Source organism: Anolis carolinensis, chromosome 3 (assembly GCF_035594765.1).
Source record: "Anolis carolinensis isolate JA03-04 chromosome 3, rAnoCar3.1.pri, whole genome shotgun sequence".
Taxonomy (NCBI): Eukaryota; Metazoa; Chordata; class Lepidosauria; order Squamata; family Dactyloidae; genus Anolis; species Anolis carolinensis.
In genome coordinates, this window is record NC_085843.1 from 260808721 (window position 1) to 260826535 (window position 17815).

General features: G+C 40.2%; 1 protein-coding gene across 2 annotated transcripts in view; it reads left to right on the top strand.

Annotated features, from left to right (window-relative positions):
* kcnab1 (potassium voltage-gated channel subfamily A regulatory beta subunit 1) overlaps positions 1 to 17815 on the top strand; it is a 205447-nt gene that overhangs the window by 21810 nt on the left and 165822 nt on the right. Inside the window, exon 1 of one of the 2 annotated variants that reach the window (XM_003218175.3) lies at positions 16544 to 17613. The exons of the other annotated variant lie outside the window; for it this stretch is intronic. Coding sequence (XP_003218223.1) covers positions 17393 to 17613 — 221 coding nt within the window. The 5' untranslated portion in view covers positions 16544 to 17392. Of the gene's footprint in view, positions 1 to 16543; positions 17614 to 17815 lie in introns of those variants that run through there. 2 annotated transcript variants of the gene reach the window in all.

Consider the following 17815-nt stretch of genomic DNA (forward strand, 5'->3'; position numbering starts at 1 on the left):
TTTGGACCTGCTGAGATTTCTGAACAGTTTCCAAAGGCAGTTCCACCTAGAGTGTGTTGTTGTTGTTTGTCTTCAAGTTGTTTATGATTTATGGTAACCATAAGATGATCGTATCATGTATTCTCCTTGGACCCTTGTTCAGAAGGGGTTTGCTTTACCTTCCCCTGACTCCAAGAGTGTGTGACCTCCCCAAGGTGACCCATTGGGTTTACATGGTTGAATGGGGGTTTGGATCCTTATCTCTAGAATTGCAATCCAGTGCTCAAACCATGAGATCACATTGTTACAGTGATCTAAATAGAATGTAACAGAGGCAGGTGTCTCTTAAACCAATTTTACCTTCTAGTGGCTAATTACAAAAGAAAATACTGTATATAAAATGCAGAATATATAACTAAAAATAATACTGTGTGATAATAAACATAATATTTCACCACTTGAGGGCATACCTCTGCAAAGACACATTAAACCTATTATTCTACCATCTCTAACAAAAAGGGGGGAAGATATTAGCAATGCTTGGATTAATCTTGAAGTACAATTCAAGCCTTGCATTTGTAGAATTGGTATCTGTGGTTTCATTTATCCATGTCCAACAAAATATGCCCTCTCTATTCATTTTCTAGGTTCTCCATTGCAACCTTATGCTATGCTTGGGCCAGAAGTCCTTCATTTCAGTTAGGCTCACTATTATCCCCGATTTTGCATATTCACATGAAAACAGGTTTCGCTTGGAGGTAAGGGGGTTATACTGCATTTAAAGTATGAAAAAAAGAAGATGCAGTTCAAATGAAAACACACCAGTGGCTTTTAGGATTCAGGAAATATAAAATATTAGTAAAAAACAAACAAACCAGAAAACAGGGACAAAGTTTGAATTGAATTTTAAAGATTATAGTATGCTGACAGACTGGCTGTTTGAAACATTAAATGAAGGGACTTCTTTTAAAATGCTAGGACACATGGGACCATATTATTGCAGATTCTACTTTTTAAGCCCCCCCTCTCCACACTGCAGATTAAGTTTGCAGCATTATGTCCCAGATTAAGTATGTCAATCATGACTATGGTACAGTAGCAGAAACACTGTCCCAGGAATGTTGCAGATGAGTCAATTTCACAATGGCTTCTATTCTGGGAAAGTTGTGATTCTTTTCTTATGTTTTTGCTGGCCTTGTATTGGTGCTGTACAGCTTTATCATTGCAGCAGCAGGACTTGTGCTTTGAACACTGAAGTGCTAGCTCAGTAGGAAAGGAAGAATTAGGTTATGACACTTGTTCTTTGGGTAGCATGGTGTGTGAGCTCTCTTTGTTGTTTTCCACAGGCCTTCTGTGGCTTACTGCAAGAAAAGGCAGAAATAAGCATGAATTGTTATCTTGAGTTGCGTGTGAGTGTATGCGTCTTCAAGTCACCTGTTGACTTATGGTGACCCCATGAATTTTTCATAGGGTTTCCATAAAGAAGGGATACTCAGAGAGCTTGTTTTGCCATTTCCTTCCTCTGAAATATAGTCCACAACATCTGAAATTTGTTAGCAGTCTCCCATCCAAGTACAGACTATGGCTTGCCCTTCGTAGCTTCTCAGTTATCACCTGGTGTCTTTATGATACAGCTAGTCCTCCATATCCACAGATTCAAACACCCACAATTTGGAAATCCAAAACACAAACCTTTTTTTTTTTTTTTACATTTTATACAAGGGACACCATGGGTTTTGGTATCCATATAGGATCCTGGAATAAAACCCCAGCGGATACCAAGGGCCCACTTTATTTTGGCCCTTCTTGAGTTCATTACCTTTCATTTATTTTTCCTCTTCTCATTCACATTGGCCGTAGTTGCAACTTGGCATTGAAATATGTACTGATAAATCATGTAAACATTTAGTTATTCATTTAAACATTCCCAGAAAATGCTTACACCATTTATTTTTATTGTTATGCTCTTAAATGACTTCACACTTTTAAAATTTAATGGCTTTTTAATATGATAACTTGTTTTCAGTATTTTATTATCAGGTTTCTAGTTTCATCTTGTTTACCTTCTTGAAGTTTTGGTATTCACTGTTAGTTTGTTTTTTTTAAGAGCTGTATAAAACACCCTTCCCAATTGCAATTAATGTATTATTATGATTGCTTGCCCAAATGTGGCTGTAACAGTGAAGGCAATACACTTGTAATGAGACGATAAATGAGATAATGTTGCTCAACATGGTGTAAGGCTTGATTATGCTACACTGTACAACAAATCATAATATTCTGGTTTATGTTGTAGTTTCTACAGTGATCAATTTATTCAATTTATGCTTTTAATTAGTTTAAACATCTGGTAGCCTTGGAACTGTGGAGTATCAGATGAGCAATGGCAAAACTCACTATCTAACCAACAGGATTCTTAATTAATTTCTTCATGAGTTCACTACAACAGATGCTATTGTTCTGTTACAGAATGTAATTAGGAAGCTTGAATGATTTTCATATATTTGAAGTATGATTTGTCCATCTGATCAGTAACCATATAATCCAAAAATGTTTTCATGCATGGTTAAAAAAAATAATCTCTGCATCACTCTTGTACTGATTGGCGTAAATCCAATTATGAGTCACTCACAACTATGATAGCCCTCTTGGATCGATGAGTGTTGTATCAGTATTGCTTTACTTTTCAGCTATTGAGTCAATGATATTTCTGTAGCTGGAGTTTGCCGTCAGATCAGTGGTTCTCAACCTATGGATCCCCAGATGTTTTGGCCTTCAACTCCCAGAAATTCTAACACCTGGGGACCTACAGGTTGAGAACCACTGAGTTCGATGTAGGATTTTGTGAATATTTTTCATATAGAACAGACAGCAAAATACACTTTTGACTCACTGCATCAACAGCTAGAGACAATAGTCCAAGCTATGCATTGCATGTACTCGTGTGCATATTTCCTCAATTTTCCATTTTTTAAAAAAAGACAGAGAACCAACATTTGAGACTACACTTTTCAATGAAACCATTATCACAATTGTCTGTAATCCCTATGAGCTAATTGGGTTAGCCCATTGTATGTGGGAGAAGTTCTGCTTGTACAATTTTGGCAGAGAGTGACAGCAAAAGAGGTCTAGGGCTAGAGCAAGAGCCGCATGGAACATCTGTTGGAGGGAAATGTTCTTTGTAATCATATTATGCTCTAAATTTTAATATTTTGCTTCAGAATTTTGAGGATTTGGAACCCATTGCAGCTACTAGGCCTTGCATGTGTTGGGGAGAAATGTCTATTTCAGACAGAAGTGTTTGAGATTGATTACTTGTGTTTGGGGAAACTTTGTAGGACTTGTCTTCAAGTAAGTTCTGCACTGGAGCCTCGTTGATGCACTAAACTCAAGGGGCACACAGCCCTTTTCAATACATTGTGGTGATGATGATCACTAAACATGGTGGAGGGATTATCTGGCTGCATCTTTCGGCTCCAAATGGATAGTTCCAATTTTACACAACCCCTCAAAACAGACCTACTAAAAGCACGAGGTGAAAAGAAAACAGAAGGGATGATTGCTAAGGAAAAAAAAGGCTGTGATGAAAAAGAAATGTGGGATGGGGTGAGAAAATCCAGGTTACCCAAATGCACAGTACTGCAAGCAATAAATGCACTAAAAGAGTACAAAGGGTTTAATTGCAGCTCATCTACGATCAGCCCTTGAAAGTCAAAAACAGGACCCCCCATGAAAGTCAAAAACATGAATTTAAATGCTATTTTCCATTGTATTTCTTTTCTATTAGTAGTACATATAAATCTCAAATATATATTTTAAAATTACATTTTTTTTGCCTGAGGGGACACTTTTCTAGAAATTTCTAGGTCTTCTAAACCACTCTGTGGTCATTGCCTGCTGGAAGCTGAACATAGAATCACATTGGGGGACCTGGAGTTTTCTAGAGATAACATTTTAATCAAATCTATGAATAATCAAATCCACAAAAGTCAACAACACAGGCTGTAATGATATACAAAACCTCAAAACCATGAAATAAAATAAATGAAAATTAGAAGGTAAAAGAGAGACTCTGATGACCATACAAGTCAAAAGATGGCAATGAGGGAATCACCAGTCTTCAGGCCTAAAGGGCTTGATTATGAAGATGTCTTATAGGCATGAAAGTTGCATGAAAACATTGTGTTGACCAAACAAATCATCTATCCCACTTCACTTCAAATTCTGAATCAGGAAAAGTGTCAACCCTTTCATACTAAACAACATGAGATGCATTTCCTCTGTGTCCATTCCCTCTTAACATTCCCTCCTCTTTTATTGAAGCTGGTACAGGGAGAGTTATCCCATCATCTAATAAATTCTAAAACAATTAACTCAAATTCTAAAACAATTCATTGAATTGTGGAGATTAACTAATAGAATCATAGAACTGGAAGAGACCTCACGGCCATCCAGTCCAACCCCCTGCCAAAAAGCATGAAAATCGCATTCAAAGCATGCCCAACAGATGGCCATCCGGCCTCTGCTTAAAAGCCTCCAAAGAAGGAGCCTCCACCACACTTTTCTATGGATTTTGACCACATTTGGGGAAATAAATTATTATTCATAAATTATTTCCAAATTCTGATTAAAATCCTATTTATCTTAATGAGAATTAAATATTGGACATTTGCTGTCTAGGATATGCTCAAAACAATGCTGTCCAAATAAGTTGTCTCACATTGCATAATGATAGTAGTGGCCCTGTTTGTATGGGATTACTCTGATAGAATTTCAGTCTTCTCTGACTCACAAGGTTTCAGTCTGTAAGTAAGGCATCTCAACTGAAAACATGCAGATTTTACATTGATTGATGCATTTTTTATCTTTCTCTCAATATTTATAATGCTATATCTATCCGGTTAAAAAGATACACCCAAAACCCAAGTCAAAAGCCTCTTGGCATGTTTCATCTTTTTAACTACTTTGAAGCATTGAACAGAACTGCAGCTGCCTTTTACTTTTTCCTAGCTGACTCATCAGCATTTTCCTCCTTTTTAAAGTTTTTCTGTCGTACCAGGTGGCCATCTATTTTGTGCCTGTTGCAATGTTAAGGTTTTTAATCTGTCACTTCAAACACAGGCTCCTTTATTTTGACTGCCAATTATTACCAGTCATGCAAGAGCATAGAGGAAGATGTCCCAAGGGCAAAAATAGAAAGTAAGTTTGTCTCTTCTACTATTGTACATCAAAATTATGTGACATTGTAACTTTTTTACTGTCCTGGAGGGGATGAAAACATCAGGGTACATTTTGTCACCCTCTCCCATCAAGAAAAGCACACAACACATAACACAGTCATTGTGGTGTAGTGTCAGATGATATCTAGAGAGATCCACACTAAAAACTCTGATGATTGTTGATCTTGTGTCAGATATAGAATCACAAAAATACAAAGTTGGAAGGAACCAAAAGGGCCATCTAGCTCTTTAAAAAACTTCAGTTGAGTAGAGCTCTGCACCCTCCCATGTGGCATATTCCTCTGTTGCAGTGGTCCTCAACCTGTGGGTCCCCAGGTGTTTTGGCCTACAACTCTCAGAAATCCCAGCCAGTTTACCAGCTGTTAGGATTTCTGGGAGTTGAAGGCCAAAACATCTGGGGACCTACAGGTTGAGAACCACTGCTCTATTGAATAACATATTCTCTTGATGGTCTTCCTAATGGTTTATCAGAATCTCCTTTCTTTTAATACAGATCTTTTACTATCCTAGTGACAATCTTTTGGATATCTTTCAGGCTGTTGATATTCTGGACCCAAAAATGCACATGATATTCCAGATAAAAACCAGTCATGATATCCACACTCTGATTGAAGGGCAGGGCTGCTTCAGAATTTCACCAAAACTCTGGAGTATTATCCAGCTTGGCTTAATATTGGGCTTAATGCTAAAACATTTCTTTCAATGGGAAACCTGCTAAACCATTTTTGGCTATGCCAACACCACAATTTGCTAATCTACTTCTTTCAATGGGAACCCACAATCTACTAAACAACTTCTGCCCATGCAAATACCGTGATCTCTTAATCCACTTCTTTCAATGGCAAACCCATGATCTGCTAAACCACTTCTGGCCATGCAAACACCACGATCCCTTTCGACCTCATGAGATGGGGTAAAATCAGCATCCTAGGAGACTTTCACCATGTCTGGGGGGCGCTTTCATCCCAACACAGGAGGTTTCCCATGTCGTGCTGGGTCCAGTGGAGCCAACACAAAGTCCCCCCTCAAGGGCAACACTTTCCCCATGTGATGAGGAAAGTGTTGCGAGAGGTAACTGCACACGGGATGACAGATTTGTCCCGCTGCTCCATCTTTCCTCGCCAGAAGCTAGGCAAAGTGGGATGCATCACCTGGCCTTTCTGATAAGGTCTCTCATCCACTTCTTCTTTCAAAGGGATACCCCCACTCTGCCAAACCACTTCTGCCCATTCATAAGGTTGGGAGGGAGGAAACAACAGCTCTCAGCTCTCAGCAAAGAACAGTGCTAGAAAAAGTTACTTAAAGAGGTACAACAGCTTCCAGAAGTGCCTAGGCAGGGTCAGTAGTTTTGCCATGCTTTGATAAAGAATCACTGTTCCTTTCTCTAGGCCATTTCTTTGGATGTAAAATGATGAAATTAAACCAACCTTTGCCAGAATATGAGAAAATACTGGTTTTTTCCTGCTTGCAATCAAAAAGGCATATAATCTCTTCTAGACTTTTATTGTTCGCCGGTACAACTGACAATTGGCATTAGACACAGCTGGATCCTGGTTTTTCTTCTAATGCTTTACAGTTGTACATTTTGCCTTACTCAGTGGAACCAATAAAAGGGAGGAAATAATCCACACAGGGAGGAATAACATCAAATACTTGAAGGTTAACATGTGGCCATTCAGTGCAAAATTTTCCATTCTAACCCTCATCCCATATTTGTAGCTGTACTTACTGCCTTGTGCTACAGCAGCTGTTGTTGCAAAGGGGGCATCCTTTTCTGAAAGTACTACTTAAAGATCAGTAGCACATGAATGGATAAGAAGTTTAATTGTATATTATTGGGTATACTGAACAGTTATAAGACTATGCTTTCACTTTAATGAGCTAATTTCCTGTCCAAAGAATCCTGAGACCTGCATTTTGGGGAGTAGAGAGAGGCAGATTGGTGGTTGGTAAGCATTGCCATTTTTTCAATAATAAAGTAAAACAAGCAGTCAAAGAAGAAGAACATGCCCTGGCAGAATATGTAAAGCAAAGTGAAGAACCTGCTTTGATTGAAGTCAAAAATCAGAAACTCCTCAAAGCACAGCAGACAAAAAACCAGTACAAGAAAACCGCACTACAAACTAGAGCTGACAGCTGGTACAACAAAACATTGCATGGAAAGTTCCTTGACAAAATTGAAGGAAAAGCTGATAAGGAGAAGACCTGGCTATGGCTCACGAATAGGACATTGAAGAAGGAGACAAAAGGCCTGATCCTTGCAGCCCAGGAACAAGCCATCAGAACAAATGCAATTAAGGCCAAGATCGAAAAATCAGCTGATGACCCAAAATGCAGACTGTAAGAAAATCGCTCAGACAGACTACACACAGGGGTACAACTATGTGGCCCAAATGATTCATTGGAACTTATGCCTCAAGAACAACTCCCAGCAGTAAAGAACTGGTGGGATCACAAACCTGCAAAAGTATTGGAAAATGAGCACACAAAGATATTGTGGGATTTCCGAATCCAGACTGACAAAGTTCTGGAACACAACATACCAGACCTCACAGTTGTGGAAAAGAAAAAGGTTTGGGTCATTGATGTTGCCATCCCAGGTGACAGTCGCATTGACAAAAAACAACAGGAAAAACTCAACCGCTATCAGGACCTCAAGATTGAACTTCAAAGACTCTGGCAGAAACCAGTACAGGTGGTCCCGGTGGTGATGGGAACACTGGGTGCTGTGCCAAAAGATCTCAGCCAGTATTTGGAAACAATAGACATTGACAAAATCACGATCTGCCAACTGCAAAAGGCCACCCTGCTGGGATCTGCGCGCATCATCCGAAAATACATCACACAGTCCTAGACACTTGGGAAGTGTTCGACTTGTGTTTTTGTGAAACGAAATCCAGCATATCTATCTTGTTTGCTGTGTCATAATAAAATAATAATAATAATAATAATAATAATAATAATAATAATAATAATAATAATAATAATAATAATAATTTTTAACCTTTCCTTTCTCTTTGAAGGGACTCTGGGTGGCTTCCAAAAGACAAAAATAACAAACATTCAGTGCTATATACAATTATAAAATAATATAAAAATACAGCACATATAATGGGGCCCTTACTATTGGAAAGGCAATTTCTAATTGTAAAATTGGCATTGAATGTTTGCTGTATCTGTGACCTGTAAGCTGCTCTGAGTCCCCCTCGGAGTGAGAAAGATGGGGTTTAAATACTGTAAATAAATAAATAAAATGGCATATTTGTCTTCAGGACCACTAAAGCACTGCTGCAGCCTTTCCTGCAAAGCACCTCCCCAGGAGCGACTGCTTGCAGCTTGCTTTGAAGTGGGAATGAGGCACCCAACAATACAATCAACAGTGAGGGGGCTCATGGAGCTATCTTTTCATCATTGGCCTCATTCATGTTTGGGCTTGGCTGGAGAGCAAGAGAAGGAGCAAAAAAAGTTATTCTCATCTGAATTTGGGCAGGGGAAATGTATAGCCAAGCCATCAATACAGTGTCAGTGTGGTGTATTACACGTAGGTGTGGTGCTAAGGGGGGAATCCAGGGTAGCTCCAGGGCAGAATACTCTGAATTGAAGCTGGATTATTTAGCTGGTGTAAACAATTCCCCTAGAGCCAGTCAGCTTATTTTGTCTCCAATGTCTGAAGAAAGAAGAGCTACATCTCTGCTTCCATGGCTATCATGAACAGCTCTCCCAGTTCTTCACCAGTTCTTCTTCATCTGAGAGCAGCTCCAGGGAGCACAAAATGTAGAAGCGGAGAAACCTCTGAGTCTGGATCAAATATTGAAGTTGAACATGTGGGGAATGGTACTGAGTTTGTATTTCCCACCTCCTAAGACTCAAGGGACCTTGAGGGAATTTTCAGGACCTGATTTTTTTTCCTTTGGGATTTGAACTTGCTCTTGGAGTTAAAATAAGAGACGACTCTTTCAAAGAAAGTTAGATATTGGAGAATATAAGCTGGTCAGAGGACCATGACCCAAATGACTGAGAAGCTCCTTTCCTGAGTGAGTTGTTCATGCCTATAAGTACTGCAGGTGGTTTTGACATCTTATTTTGACTTATCATACTGCTTTTTAGATGATCCTTGGATGTTTGCAGCCAAAGGTGCGATTGTTTCCTTGTTTATTTTAAGATGTCCTTGCTCTGGTAAGCCTGAATTAGACGCTTTTCATGTGAATAGTTTGAGGGCATGAGGAGAGGAAGAGGGATTACTGATGCAAGCATAATCTTCAGAGAATGAAGTCTGCTGCTGAATTTTAGCGTGCTACTTTTAAAAAGTGAACATGCGCTCAGGAAAGCCTGGGTAGGCTAGTGTATTCCCTTGTCCTTTGTAAGTTTACAGATAATTGGCTGTATGGCACCAAAATCTGTTGTCTTTGAATTGCAAAGGTGTTTATACACACTATTAGGTTTTCATGCTGCATAAACTACATTTATATTTAAGAAGGGTACACTGCATTCAACGTCTATGTATTTGTTTTCACATTTCCAACACTCCTCGGTAATTATCTTCCATATAGAGGTAATGACACATTCAAGCGTTCTTTGTGTCTCTGAACCTTAATTACGGCAAATGCTTTATTTTAAAAAGATCAGAAGAACAAGTGGCTGTCACATCAGTTCATAACACAGTGTCCGGAAACTCTGGTCTGGAAAATCCAGATATTGGGAGGAAGGTTTCTTTGAAATGTCATAACATTATTCTATGGAACTTTATTCTATGGAATTGCAAAGGGAAATTGCAGCGGTTGGTTGCAATGTATGTTGTACTGAAATTTGGAACCGCAGACCCATTTTTGCTTTTAAAATCAAGTTATAGTGATTAAGAACTTTATCGCATGCAATAGCATAGTGATAAATAGCAGATACATACCAGGGTAAGCACCTTTGATATCATACCTCCCTTCATTGATGTAATTGTGCCAATTCACCAATCTATCACTTCCTGATCATACTTACACATGCTTTAGTAACCCTGCCTTCCCAGTCTTCTGCTGCTTCAAATTTTTAAAAAATATTTTGAGCAATCTCACAGTTTAAACATCTAATAATAAAAATTAAATATCATTTTAAATAAGTACAAAACAGACATCTTGGGAATAATATGGGGGGAGAATGGGAGAGGAGGAGAAGCCCATCCCCTGATATTGCACTCATTGCACTGAGGTAGGTTTTGGGAACATTACAAGACTGCAAGTTGTTTTGTGATCGAGGTGACCTCCCCTCCAGGACTTTGTAAAAGATAGTTCAAAAATCAAGACTTTATGTTCTATATTCCATATATTTATAGTAGAAGGTGATTGAGACTTTTTACTGGAGTTTACTGTGGATTATCCCTGCATTCTGAGGCAAGAGATAACAACTTCATGAATTGTAAAATCATGCTGCTAAAACTCCACTTCTATGACTTTCCATATTGGGTTCCCCAGATGTTGTAAACCTCGTTCTTATCAAATGTTTTCAATTGTTTATATCATCCATGATTCCCCTTTATGCAATGTCACCCACCTTTATGGATTCTCCTTTATTTCCTTGAAATCTATCTATCTGCCTATATGTATTTGTACTCTTTGGGATCCCCGGAAAATATGTATTTTTCCCAGCAGGGTTTATGTTCCAACTTTATTTTAATTTTCATTCTATCCCATATAATTGTCAAATCATGAAATCAAATGGGAAATATTATGACCCCAACGTGAACTCTAGCCCTATGACCCAGACCTCCCTTCCCAAAAACAAAAGGATAATCTGCCACCGTTTAATCCAATCTCATTCCGATCGCATGGACAATATAGGGCTTGAGTCACCAAATTCCTAAAGGTGACTCGCCCCCAAGGCAAACATTGTCATATCCCAGGCCAGGACGCCTCAGGAAGGCACCCCTGTGGAGCCCGTCAATGACGGCTCATCACCACCCTTCTTTACTTCCCGTCTGACACCCCAAAGACATATCTAAAATCTGTGAACGTGACAGGACCCCGGACATCCTTGATGGGTGCCATTAATTCCTTTAGAAATCGGCCGGGCCAGGATTAATCTGATATTTCCTGTCCGGTCACTTCATTGTTTTAATAGCTCCCGCCTCCTCCTCTCTGATTGGCCCGGGTGGGGACAAAAAGCGGCTCCCCATTGGGCCAGCAAGGCAAGGCGGGAAACGAAAGCCCTCCCAGCCTATCCGCGTTCAACCTCCCAGCCTATCCGCGATCAGATGGGCGGGGAAGCGGGGCGGGAAATTCAAAGGGCTGTCAGACCGAAACATTGTATAAATATGGCTTTATTTGAAACATATGTTACGCTAGTAGATTGAATGATCGCTATTAGCGTCCTTTTCAGCTGAATTGCTCAATAAAGACTCCTTGGCGGATTTTCCTTCATCTTTGGCGGACCTTCTTCATTTCAGGCTTCAGGTTGTATTGCGGCTTATATTCTCCATTTGGCTTCGCCAAGGTCCGTTCCCTCAGGACCGGGTCGGGTTTCTCCTTAAGGGCCCGATCCCCTAAAACGCGGTCGACAACAGTTTTGCCTGTCAATAGTGGGAGATGGATTAATTGGGGGCATTGTTAGGCATTACATGGCTTTGTGCAATAGTGCCAGTTTGTCAGCCTCATGAGATAAAGTCCTAGAGCTATGACGCGATGTGAGCAATGTCTGGTGAATTTTTTTTTGAAGTAGGAGATTTGTCATCTAGGATTTCCAGTGGGGAATTGCACAGTGACTTGCACTGCTTCTTTCTCTCAGATTAGGAAAGACAGTAAATGTCAGTAATATAAAATGTAAATCTCCTTATAATTTGCATAAGAAATACCCAAAAAACTTCTACCAAAAATGCTGATGAATAATCAAAGCCTTAGGGGCTATAAAGAAACTTGTTATCCGCCAAAATTGAGTGTGTTCTTCAAGTCACCTGTCAACTTACAGAGAACCCATGAATTTCATAAGATTTTCTGAAGTAAAAGAATACTCAGGGGTGGTTTTCCTAGTTTCTTCCTCTGAAATATACCTTTGGCACTTAGCATTCTTTGATGGTCTCCTGTTCAAGTATAGTACACCACACTTATTCATGGATTCAATATCCATGCTCCAGAAATATCCCCAAAAAGTTTATGGGCCTCTCTAGGTCCTCCAGTTTGATTCTATGACAGGCATGGGCAAACTTAGGTCCTCCAGGTATTTTGGACTTCAACTCCCACAATTGCTAACAACCTGCCGGCTGTTAGGAATTGTAGGAGTTGAAGTCCTAAACACCTGGAGGGCCCAAGTTTGCCCATGCCTATTCTATGGTATTCTCTATGATATGGTATGTTCTATGGTAGGCTCAAGTATAGTCAAAATAAAGGGTTCAATATTATTCTTGGTTTCAGGTATACATTGGAATCTTGGTACATAACCCCCACAAATATAGGTATCACACTGAATTAGAACCATAGAATCATAGAGTTGGAAGAGACCTCATGGGCCATTCCGTCCAACCCCCTGCCAAGAAGCAGGAAGATATTCAAAGCATCCCCGACAGATGACCTCCAGCTTCTGCTTAAAAGCCTCCAAAGAAGGAGCCTCAACCACACTCCAGGGCAGAGAGTTCCAGTGCTGAACAGCTCTCACAGTTAGAAAGTTCTTCCTAATGTTCAGGTGGAATCTCCTTTCCTGCAGTTTGAAGCCATTGTTCTGCGTCCTAGTCTCCAGGGCAGCAGAAAACAAGCTTTCTCCCTTTTCCCTATGACTTCCCCTCACATATTTATACAGAGCTGGTCCTTCTTAGTTTCCAAGGTCACTCATGTTTTGGTGCCTTTGGGATATTTAGGTGATGTTTCCCAATTACTTTGGTGTGGTATTTAATTTAAAGAGAACAAAGCCCACACAGGGTCATTTATGAGTCAGACATGCTCTGAGGTGGGTTTTGTTAGACATTTACCCAGACCACTAAATGCAACTTTTTGTTCCAGTGCATGTTAGTATGTCCTTCAATGATCTTTCTTTTGCACCTTTCAGCATTTTTGCCTTTTCCTTTTCGTTCCTAGTCTTCTTTTTCAATTATCTGAGGAATGAAGGAAAACTAGACAGGGGTATTGTCATACTGTAGAAGGTTGCACTGCAGACATCTGGATTGCAAAAAGGAAATATGATGTTACACTCCTTTTGTTTCAATTCTAGTTTTCCCCCATCCTAGAAAGTTTCCTTCCAGACACGGGAGCCTACCCGTGGCTCCAATGAAGCCAGCACGGATCCGTGCGTGCTTTGGCAATGCTTACCTTGTGTGATGAGAGAAGTGTCGTTGCGATGAAGCCACAGAGGCTGGTGAAATAGCACCAGGGAGGGCTGTGCTTTCTATATCCTGGCACTTGATCATTTTTATCACCAATATTTAATCCCCCTCGCTGAATTGATTGGTACATTCATCTTTCTTCCTTCTCATAACATCCTCACCTCTCTGTAAGTGGAAAGCAGGGATTAGAAAAAGTTGCAGGAGGTTTTGCTTTGAACAAGGGGATATCAATTATTGAGAGATGAAGGCAGAATATTTATTTATTGAGAAGAAGAATTGCTGAGCTGTGTATAAATTATCATTCACAGAGTTTTGCCTCCACCCATTTTGGAATGCAATTTGGGAAAGAAAAAAGAAAGAAGATGAATTGAATTGCAGGGAAATTGTGGGTAACACTGCAACTTGAAACCCTCCTGTGGTTTTCTTTTTCCTCCAGCTTCCAAGCAAAGCAAAACAAAATGAAAACACTCCTGAACCATTTTTTAATTCACTGCTGGAGGAGTGATAGTATCAGAAGTGTTTGCTTAACCAACCATTTCATATATTATGAGGCAAAAATAGTACTGCAGTCACAAATCCTGTTCTAAACTCATTGCCATACAAAACACCCTGTCCTTTTTGCAATTATAACTATGGCTGCTTTAGGGCATTGCATGAATTATTCTACAAAGGAAATCCACAAGTGGTACGGACATTAAAGGCATTTTCCCAAGGAAGATGGGGCAAACAATAGCACTTAGTGCAAGGGCTAGCCAGGCCACAAAATATAACAGACTAAAAAAACACACACATTGTAGTGACACCTTTAATAGGCCAACCAAATACATCATGTAAACTTTAAAAATTTCTACAGCCATAGATGCTGAAAATTAGAGCAAGAAATCTGTTGTTGTTTTTTTGGGGGGGGAGGACTTTATATTTCTGGAGTGGTTTAGTTATGCACTTTAACAATGCACTTATTCCTATCTTAAACTTCAAAATCAATTTAGAAATATAGAAGCATAGAGTTTGAAGAGACCTTGTGGGCCATCCAGTCCAACCCCCTGCCAAGAAGCAGGAAAATCACATTCAAAGCACCCCCGACAGATGGCCATCCAGTCTTTGCTTAAAAACCTCCAAAAAAGGAGCTTCCACCACTAGACATTAAATCCAATTTCTAGTCCCAGTTATTACAAAGCCATGGATTGAATTTCTGAATGGTAATTCAATAATAATGTAAATTTTATTGACTGTGTGGCATTGAATCTAGTTTTAGCTAGCAGTTGGTTTTTGCCTTGTTCATTCAGCTTGATCTTGTCTGTTGTGATTGGGAGTAACTCTCTGAAGACCTTGGACAGAGGCCTTTCACCCAGGCCAACTCTACCATTAGATAGAGTGGGCCAGCTTCACCAAACAGCTGGTTTTGAATACAATGGAAGGGCTGTGAATTGTAATTTAATTTGCTAATAGACTGCTAACATTTGCTGTTTTGCTGCTTGTAAGATTTTCTATCTCTTTGTCTCAAAATAATTTGTCTGGGGTTGAATAATATGCACTCTTGACTTGGATTGATAGGGAATACCATTTGGTTCTCTGCCTCAGGCAGCAAAACATCCCTTCTTTCACTCCATCTGCTTTCTAATTCCACTTTGCCTCTCAAACTAGAAATGCCAGGGATTGAACAGGGGCTTTTTGCTTATGTAATATATGCCCTGCCACTGGGAGATTTGTTTCCTGCACGTGACTGATTCCTAAAACAAGGACCTGCATCATATGTGTTAAAACAGTTCATAGATACACCCACTCTCCATGTATCCTGGTAGCTTTAAAAACATGAAGAAGAAAGATGTTGTCTTACAAATATTCATGAATGATGGAGTGGTTGGAGATGGATTAGCTATGGTTCTTGTCTATATGATAGAAATGTTGTTGGCAAATACTGTACATCATTGCTGTTGTAGAATAGAAGGAACAGAACAAATGAAGCAACAGCAGCCTCCAAAACTATAAGCATCAACTTGTAACACTTTGCTTTAGTCCATTCCTCAGGTTAGAAAAAATACACAATTCTTCCCTCATTCCCCTCTTCTCTTATTTCCCCTTATTTCTCCCCAGCACATAATGTGTACAATCTCACAACATTTTTGAAAAGTATTCTAAATGATGTTGATTGCTACTGAACTGACAATATTATTGTGGTTCTTTTCGGTGAAATTCTATCCAAAAGTAAAGGCAACAGTCTACAAGGGTGACCTGTGTGTTTCTGGAATATTGAGCCTGTCCAGGAACTGGAGGCATGCACTATTCACCCCGAGCAATACCTGACATTTTATTTTCCTACACCTGTGTTCTAGGAATCCAGAACAAGCTTTGTTGTAAACTTCAGTAATTGCTCTGAGCAGCAAGTGCTGTAGAAAGTGTTATTTTCCTGTCATAACCCACCAGGCTTGAAAGTGTGCAAGAAGAATGACAAGCTCTGTATCCAAATCTCTTTTCCAAAACGTCACCCAATATGAAAAGGCAATTTGGTGCCAATTCACCCTTTCTGGGATGAGTGAGTTTTCTGCTTTTGGCCAGTTACTGACATATGCTAGATGAAGCTTTTCACATACCATACCAGGTGTGTGGGGTGCATTGGGGGAAGGGACCAGGAGCATTTACAGTGGTGTATCAGAAGCTTAACTCTGACCATGGTCAGAACTGTATATCAACACTAATAAGTGTTGAATTTTAAGATGCTTTCTCCACAAGCTCCCATGCATGCAAGTGTCATGCTAATGGACAACTAACGTGCAAGTCTTGTCCCAGTCCTTTAGGATAATCTGCTTTTTCTGCCAGTTGTGCAATTTAGATCAAAGGACACCCCTGGGGTATCTAACTGGGCATGTATTTGTGCTGAGAAGAGATTAACCCTGGCACAACTGCTGGCAGCATCCAGGTTTCAGGCAGGGTCTTAGTGTGCCAGACGCAAGGGATTAATGAGTTAATTCGCCCGCGCACAGCCAAATAGTAATGCTCTTCCCCTCCCACAACACAGCAAGACATTAGCATGCTTTCACATCCATTTGTTCAAGTCAGGTGGAGGGGCTCTCTCTAGTCATTTAGCAAGGCTGTCAGCGATTCAGCCAGCCCAACTCTCTTGAAAGTGCCTGCCTTTATTCTGCACACAAAAGGAAGCATGTACGCCAACCTCTCTCGCTTTCTACAGGCTTCCTGAAGAGAGCTCTGCACATTCCAGCTGCATCACCAGTACCTTCAGTGCAGCAGAGTCTGAGATTCTCCTTCTCCACCAGGCTTTCGAGCCATCGGGGGAAAGCGAGGGGCATCCCGATGAGGCGTAGTGCTGTGCCAGAGCTGACAAAGGGCTAGATGGATATCCTTGGTCTTCTGAGACTTGCCTGTGATTAGATGTTCCTTGAGCTCTCAAGCTTTGCACCATCAGCATTTCATGGTCCAGAGGGTGCTCCAGATTCATTTTGCAGTATGCCTGTATTGATTTAAATCCAGCAACGAGAAGCAAGCCAGCATTGAGACGGAGTGGATACTGCTGCTTTGGGTTAACCATGAAGATGCAAGCTCAGTATTTCTGAAATCAATTGGACCCATGGGGGGTTCTTTGTAATCACTGGGGAAATTCTTTGCAGAGGAAAGAAAAATTTTGTTAAGCAGGTTTCCATTCTTTTCATTAATCATTTGGCAACTTTGGAGATTTGTTTGACTCCTGGCATATCGGAGGCAGCTTTGCTCAGTTACGACCGGCGTCAAAATCCAGGTACTTGAGTTTGGAGCGCACCGTTGAAGACTCCTGGACTAGGGATTGATATCTGCAGCTCCCGGTGGTCCTTTTTCTTCATTCAAAAGAAGTTCTCTGTTCTGTAAAGGAAAGCTTACTGAGGGAAAAATGCAGGTCTCCATAGCATGCACAGAGCATAACCTCAAGAACCGGAATGGGGAAGACAGACTCATCAGCAAACAGAACACCAGTAACCCTAATGCTGTCAATGCCGCCCGAGCAAAATTCCGGACAGTGGCAATAATTGCCCGCAGTTTGGGAACTTTTACCCCTCAGCACCATATTTCTTTAAAAGAGTCCACTGCTAAGCAGACTGGCATGAAATATAGGTATGGACAAAATATTTATTCTTCATGGTGTTTCATGGCGTGTCCCTCCCATTTCTTCCTCCCCCATCCCTGCATGTCTTGAAAGTTCAATGTTAATTTCTTGATATAAGATCAACAAAGTTTGAATGCTTTAGAGAGAAAGGTGAGTGCAGAATGTTGCATCTTTCACAGAGTTCCATTTATTTGATATTTGAAGTTTTGT